Raw genomic sequence first — 7705 nt, forward strand, 5'->3', positions numbered from 1 at the left:
TGGGCCCCAGGGTGGGGTGGGAGTGGGGTAGGGGAACAGCGAGGCCTGGAGGCTAATCAGACCTCTTTAGAGCCCCCGAGGTAGCCGAGGGCCAGGACAGAAACTCAAGAACGCCTGATTTTTCCAGCCCCAGCAAAGCTTGTCTCTGGACCCTCTGCCCCCACACAGCAGTCCCCCAGGCTTCAGACCACTCTCCACCCACCCCTTCCCTCCCAGCTGAACAGACAAGTTCTCTGTGGCCACAAAGTCCAAGGCTCCAGTTCTCCTTCCCCCACTTGCTGTGTGACTGACAGCAAGTGTCCCAACCTCTCTGAGGTCTCGTTCCTTCCCTCTTAAGCTCAGGAAAAGCCATCGAATATCCATCCACTCTGCAGCCGGGCACTGGGACCCTGCCCAGTTGGTTAAGAGTACAGGTGTTTGCCCTCAAATCTAAGGATGGGAACAATGCTGTGGGGGCCAAGAGAGGGAGACCCCGACCTCCTGGGGGCTCAGGCAGAACGCTCCAGAAAGGCAGATGAAATGAGCCTGTTCACTGAACCACATGCACCCTGGAGAGTCACTTTAACCTTGTTTTTAATAACCTAGCTGCCCATCACTGGGGAATCTGCCGTAGAGACTCAGGTTCCTCCAGCCACACACAAAGTGACGTATTACAGAGAGGCAGAGCTGTCTGTGCAGAGGTGGGTTAAATATAACCACAAATTCCCTGAGTTAACCCAGGTGATACCAGCAGAATAATTTCATTGCCAACCTACAGAATCACGAGGATTAATACGTTTTATGCCCCTATGTTGGGGGATGTTTGTTACGCAGTGGATAGGTCACTGGGACTTGCTGACATACAAGCGCAGCATGCGGGTGGTGTAACACCACTTAGTCAAGATGATCCTTTTTAAGAAAATCTTATGTTTCTATGCTTTAAATTTATATAGAAAGAAGGAGCTAGAGAGATCCTGCTGACCCAGGATTGAAGATGATGATCAGAGATGGATGTTAGACTGTCCTTAATGTTTTAATATTTCACAAGGAGAAATTTAATATTTAATATTTTACACTGAGTGTTATATTGAAATTTTAATATTTTACAAGGAATTTGAGAAAGAGATGGCCAGAAGCAGATAGGGAGGTGCAGAGAGAGACTGAGGGAGACAAGGAAAGGCAGATACAGAGGCAGAGACTAGAGCAGGGACAGGGAGAAATGAGGACGCAGCAGCCTGGCTGGCGACACTGATATTGCCCTCCCCTCCCCCGCCACCCTGGTATAAATCCCCAGTGGCCAGCCAGCCAGCCTGCCAGCCCACCATGCTCTCAAGAGGCAGCCCACTGACCCCGGCCCGGATCCCGCCCTTCCAGCTCCCAGCCCACGGTCAGCGCCTTCGGAGCAACAGCCGGGGGCTGCAGCCATCAGAGGGGGGACCTGCCCTGCCCCACGTGCCCACGGTCACCGCAGCCCACGGATTCCAGGTGCTGGCCCAGAGGCCCCAGGTGCTGTCTGCCGAGGCCCCACTCTGGGGGACATCACCAGAGACCCCTGCAGACCCCAGCTGGAGCCTGGACCAACCCGAGATTCTCAGGACCCCGCCCCATGGCAGATTCCAGAATCTCTCGAAGGTGGACAGGATCTTGACCCTGCTGACGGTCAGCGCTGCCCCTCCCTCACTGCCTTGTCCCCTGAATGGCTTTAGTGACAGGATGGGCTGATGTGTACCTGGTTCACTCAGCTCCCCACCAATCCCAAACCCCTTCACTATCCCCATTCACAGACAAGGAAGCTAAGGTCCAGGGAGGTCGACCAATGTGTCCTGGGTCACAGAGCCGGGATTCTAGTCCAGGGGGTGGGCTGCCTCCAGCATCGCCTGCCCCCCACATCCCTCCTGTGTTCTGAAGCCCATCATGTGGGTGCGGAAAGTAAGACCCAAAGCTGGATGTGTGTGGGGGGGGCACACATTGGGAGGGGAAAGCACTGGACGCATAAAGGGGCCACATGTTGGGAGGGGAAAGCACTGGATGCATAAGGGGGGCACATGTTGGGAGGGGAAGGCGCTGCCTGCCCACCGAGTCCCAAGAATTGGGAAGAAACAGACTCCCCTGCTCTCACAATGCAGGTCAGCCACCCACAGCCCCTGGAGCCCTCACTCCAACCCGGAGCACCAGGGACACCGCAGAGCCCTGCAGTCCCCCAGGGCGATCCAGGCATGGCTGGCCACCCTCAGGTTTCCAGCCAGTGATGCAGGAGAGGACTCCAGTTCCGCGTGGACATGGATGTAAAAATAAGAAGTTTTGGTCAACTTTGCAAATGGGGGGTGGGGTGGAGAAGGGATCTTCAATCCCTGGGGCTGTTGGTGTGAGCTCAGGCTGGCCCAGGGGAGACTGACGATGCCCCTGACCCGGGGGTGTGGCCCTCCCACTTCCCACGTCCCCCTGCAGCTCCAATCCGACCCGGAGCCTCCACTATCTGCACAAAGAGGTCCCCCTGCCACCCCCTCCTCAGACTGGGAGCTTCGTGGGGGTGGGCTCTGATGCTCAATAAATGTCCTCTGCTGGTGAGCACATGTCTTCTCATGCTTCCTGCTTATGTTCAGGGCCCAGATCAACTCCCTGTCTCCCCACCCTCAACCAGCACCCACCCACCCTGTCCCCAGCCATGCTGACCAGCAGGGGTCAGGGCTTACCTAGGAATGAAGAGCCCAGACAGAAAACAACATTCCTGGCTTGTAGGAGTCTGTGTGTGTGTTGGGGGGGTGGGGTGGAGGGGCAGGGAAATAAGGGTGTGGGGGAGGCTGACCAGGAGCCTGGAATCAGGGCAGATATGCCTTTGGACTCCACCTTGTCGCTGGGAACTTCTGACCTTTCCTGGCCCCCATCGCCCCCAAAGTACACATCCACACCTAATGCATGTCTTAGAGGAACCCCAAATTAACGTGCCCCAAGCTGACACTCCCCCTTCCTCCGGCTGCCTCCACAGCTATCCCCACCCCAAGATTCGTCCCCACAACTCCTTGAATAGTCCAGGTCCAAAAAACCCTGGGCTCACCCTTGACAAGTACTGACAACTCTGCTTCAGAATTGATCCCAAAGCTTTTCAGGAACAAATTACGCTAATCCAGCTTCAGAAACCTGGGGAGGAAGGAACACTCCCTAACTGCTACAGGAGGGCAGCATAAGCAAAATCTGTCAAAAAACACTGCGGAAAAAGAAAGCCACAAACCAATACCCGTCGCGAATACAGATGCAATACATACGAAATCTAGAAAGATGACACTGATGAGCTATTTGCAGGGCAGCCATGGAGACCCAGGGGCTTTCCAGATGGTGCTAGTGGTAAGAAACCCGCCTGCCAATGCAGGAGACGCAGATTCAATCCCTGGGTCAGGAGGATCTCCCGGAGGAGGTCATGGCAGCCCACTCCAGTATTCTTGCCTGGAGAACTCCATGGACAGAGGAGCCTAATGGGCTACAATCCATGGGGTCCCAAAGAGTCAGACATGGCTGAAATGTCTTAGCACAAAATGGAGATGCAGGCATAGAGAACAGACCTATGGACACAGGAGGGTGGGAGGAAGGAGAGGAGGGGACGGAGAGAGTAGCACAGAAACATGTACACCACCTGACTGTGTGGATCACAATAAACTGTGGAAAATTCTGAGAGACATGGGAATACCAGACCACCTGACCTGCCTCTTGAGAAATCTGTATGCAGGTTAGGAAGCAACAGTTAGAACTGGACATGGAACAACAGACTGGTTCCAAGTAGGAAAAGGAGTACGTCAAGGCTGTATTTTGTCACCCTGCTTATTTAACTTATATGCAGAGTACATCATGAGAAACACTGGACTGGAAGAAACACAAGCTGGAATCAAGATTTGCCAGGAGAAATATCAATAACCTCAGATAGGCAGATGACACCACCCTTATGGCAGAAAGTGAAGAGGAGCTAAAAAGCCTCTTGATGAAAGTGAAAGAGGAGAGCGAAAAAGTTGGCTTAAAGCTCAACATTCAGAAAATGAAGATCATGGCACCTGGTCCCATCACTTCATGGCAAATAGATGGGGAAACAGTGGAAACAGTGTCAGACTTTATTTTGGGGGGCTCCAAAATCACTGCAGATGGTGATTTCAGCCATGAAATTAAAAGATGCTTACTCCTTGGAAGAAAAGTTATGACCAACCTAGATAGTATATTCAAATGCAGAGACATTACTTTGCCAACTAAGGTCCATCTAGTCAAGGCTATGGTTTTTCCTGTGGTCATGTATGGATGTGAAAGTGGGACTGTGAAAAAGGCTGAGCGCCGAAGAATTGATGCCTTTGAACTGTGCTGTTGGAGAAGACTCTTGGGAGTCCCTTGGACTGCAAGGAGATCCAACCAGTCCATTCTGAAGGAGATCAACCCTGGGATTTCTTTGGAAGGAATGATGCTAAAGCTGAAACTCCAGTACTTTGGCCACCTCATGAGAAGAGTTGATTCATTGGAAAAGACTCTGATGCTGGGAGGGATTGGGGGCAGGAGGAGAAGGGGACGACAGAGGATGAGATGGCTGGATGGCATCACGGATTCGATGGACATGAATCTGAGTGAACTCTGGGAGTTGGTGATGAACAGGGAGGCCTGGCGTGCTGCGATTCATGGGGTCGCAAAGAGTCGGATACGACTGAGCGACTGAACTGATGCAAAACAGACAGCCAATGGGAATTTGCTGTATGACTCAGGGAACCCAAACCAGGGCTCTGTAACAACCTAGAGGGGTGGGAAGGGATGGGAGGTGGGAGTGAGGTTCAAGAGGGAGGGAACATATGTGTACCTATGACTGATTCATGTCGATGTATGGCAGAAATCAAAGCAATATCGTAAAGCAATTATCCTTCCATTAAAAATAAATAATTAAAAAAATACAGATGCAAGAATCTTTCACAAAACATCAGTAGATTGGATCCCAAGGATTGTACATCATGACCACAGAGTATGGCCAACGCCAGGAATGACAGGTTGGTTTAACACTGGAAAATCTGTGAATGGGATTCACCTCATTGACACAAGAAAGGAGAAAAACGCTATGACCGTTCTTTTTCGTACCTGCAGAAGAAGCATCTGACAAAATTCAACACTCAATTCAGGTTGAAATCTTGGCAAATAGAAAAAGGGAATTTCCTCAAACTGATAAAGGTCATCTGTAAAAAACTAACAGCTGACATCACCATAAATGGTGAAAAACTGATAGCTTTCCCCCTAAGACCAGGAGCAAGGAAAGGATGTCCATTGTCGTCTTGGACATTCTACTAGCCTAAACAGTATGAAAGGACAGGAAAATGAAATTAATGATAAATATCAGAAAGGAAGGGCTAAGGAAATTCCCTGGTGGTCCAGGGGTTAAGACTCCATGCTCCCAATGCAGGGAGGCTGGGTTCCATCCCTGCTCAAGGAACATGAGCCACAACTAAGACCCAGCACAGCCAAATACATATTTTTTAAAAAAAGAAGAAGAAAGGAGGAACTAAGACGAGCTTATTTGCAAAATCTGAAACTGCTTACTACTGCAAGACATCCTTGCTGAAAATCCTTGCAAGCGATTCAGGCCCCAGGACCCTGCAGCTAGATCATGATGGTGCCTGCTGCAGGTTCCCTTGGCTGCAGTCAGATAGGTCAATTCAACCAAAAAAGAGCTGGGTTTTGGTAAGCTCCATGGGGCACATGCATGGAGGCCCTGAGTGGACTGTTTATCATAACCATATCAGGGACCTATGCTTACTTGGGACTTGGGGGCTGCCATCGAGGGCCCACCTTACTCAGGAGTTAGTGTCAGTTTGAGGCCACTATGTGGCCACACAGAAAAGCTGCAGAAGCCCCAGTGCCATGTCTGAGAAGCCCTCCAGCCTGTGCCTTCACTGGGTTCTCCGCTGTTGGGCCGTTCCCACCCTCTGCAACCCTGAGAGCTTGTCGTGCTAGCTTTGGGCCCCTTTGTTAAGCAGGAGCATCCCCAGGCACAGCCTGAGGAAATGTTGACTAAGTAAATAACACCACCGTTTATTGCGGGTCCGGCAGACCTGTAAACAACACAGGCCCATATCAACCTCCTGGAGGTCCCAGCAGGGACCTGCCTGGGGTAGCCCCTGGGGTCTGGAGTCCAAGGCCTCAATCCCTCTGCACTCTTGTCTCCCAGAAACCCAGGATTCCACTCCTATTACAGTGGGAAAGCCACTTGTCCGAGGCCACAGCTGAGCTTCCCAGGCCGCGTGATCCCTGCTTTCCCCGGCCCCAACTGCCAGTCCTACACATCTCGCCAGAGAAAGGAGAGAAGAGAAGGTCTTTAATTTTAGAAATCATTACTGCTGCCTAAGGGCTCCTGCAGGCTTTCCCAGGTACGAGGACACAGGATGGGGAGAGTCAGGGCCCTGCTGCACTCACAGCTGGGGGGGCAGTACACGGGGTGCTAGGGAAGCCCCTGGGGCTGGCAGCCACCTCCAGGGCCCCTGCCCAACCTACAGCTCCCCCATCTGGAGCTGCCCTCTCCTCCCAGGGGTCTGTCTCCATGGCAACATCCCCATCGCAGGTGTTCGTAACCTTGGCAACCAGGTACTGCCACCCCACCACCTGGGAGGCTGGAATCCCTAGCTACACCCCGTTCCCACACCCACCTCTGCCCTCACGGCAGCATCCCACTGGGGATGCTGGGCCCAGAGAGGCCATTCGGTGGCTGAGCCCACCTCCATGTCCCTGCTAAATGTGATAGGACAGCAGTGCCAATGTGCACATTCTTGCTGGTCACTGAGGGCCTACTACATGCTCCCAGGCTTCCTTTTGGTATACGGAGCAGGCTGACACTGACCAAGAATGGAGAGATGATAAGACAGTGGTTCCAGGCAGCAACAGACACTTCCCCACTCAGACCCCCCTAGAACCCCCACTTCCAGGGGCAAAACCTACAGCCTTCAGCATCACTGGCCCATTTGTTTATTCAGCCAGCGCTTACTGGACACCTACTCTGTGTCTACTGGAGCCGTTCCACAGCAGGAAAGAAGGAAAAGCCCATGATTAACAGGATAAATCAGTAAATTACATGGTGTCTTAAGTGAGGAGAGTGCCGAGGAGGCAGGGAGGGGACAGATGAGGCAAGGGGTGGAGACATGAGTCAGGAAGGGGTGAGCTGGGCTGGTGGCTGGGAGAAAGGTGCTGCCTTGGAGGGAAGAGCCATGCAAAGGTCCTGAGGCGGGCAGCATCCAAGGCCTCATCCTGCCCTTCAACCAGGCTTCTGGAGCAATGAATGAGAGCTGGGCAGGGCCATTGAGAGCCCTGGTTTTCCCCTGTGTCAGAGTGGAGTCCTTGCTATCCTAGAAGATGGGTCTACAGTTTGAGTTCCCATTTTACAGATGTGGAAACTGAGGCTGGAGGGGAATCTCCCACAGTTCCACAGCTTGGAAGTGGGTTCCAATCCTGGCCACCACATCAGTTACCCCTGCAGCCTGCAGGACTCATCTCAAGAGCCCCTTCCTTGGAAAAGCATCACTGACTCCCACCCTAGATTGGGTACCGGCTCTCTGCTGAGTTTTCCACCACACCCTTTCGTGGCTGTCTCACTGGTCTGCTCCCCCAGGACCATGGCGAGCCCCCTGCCGCATCTGCTCCTTCCGGTGCTTGACCTGGTACACAGTAGGTACTCAATAAACACTTTCCTCTAAGAGCCCCTGGGTGGCAGTTACCAGAACCTCAT

The 7705-nt window shown here is 52.6% G+C and overlaps 1 protein-coding gene across 2 annotated transcripts; it reads left to right on the forward strand.

The window, feature by feature from the left end:
• The first annotated feature begins 1291 nt into the window (after positions 1–1291).
• LOC132659874 (uncharacterized) lies at positions 1292–2552 on the forward strand. 2 transcript variants are annotated; one of them, XM_060416339.1, is made up of 3 exons: positions 1292–1638; positions 1764–1908; positions 2106–2552. In XM_060416339.1, exons 1-3 carry the CDS (start codon positions 1303–1305, stop codon positions 2372–2374), a joined length of 750 nt encoding a protein of 249 aa, XP_060272322.1. In that variant the 5' UTR covers positions 1292–1302; the 3' UTR covers positions 2375–2552. The 2 variants fall into 2 exon arrangements, with proteins under 2 accessions (XP_060272322.1, XP_060272323.1); XM_060416340.1 differs by lacking the exon at positions 1764–1908.
• The last annotated feature ends 5153 nt before the right edge of the window (positions 2553–7705 follow it).

The sequence above is a fragment of the Ovis aries genome, chromosome 5 (assembly GCF_016772045.2).
Source record: "Ovis aries strain OAR_USU_Benz2616 breed Rambouillet chromosome 5, ARS-UI_Ramb_v3.0, whole genome shotgun sequence".
Classification (NCBI taxonomy): Eukaryota; Metazoa; Chordata; class Mammalia; order Artiodactyla; family Bovidae; genus Ovis; species Ovis aries.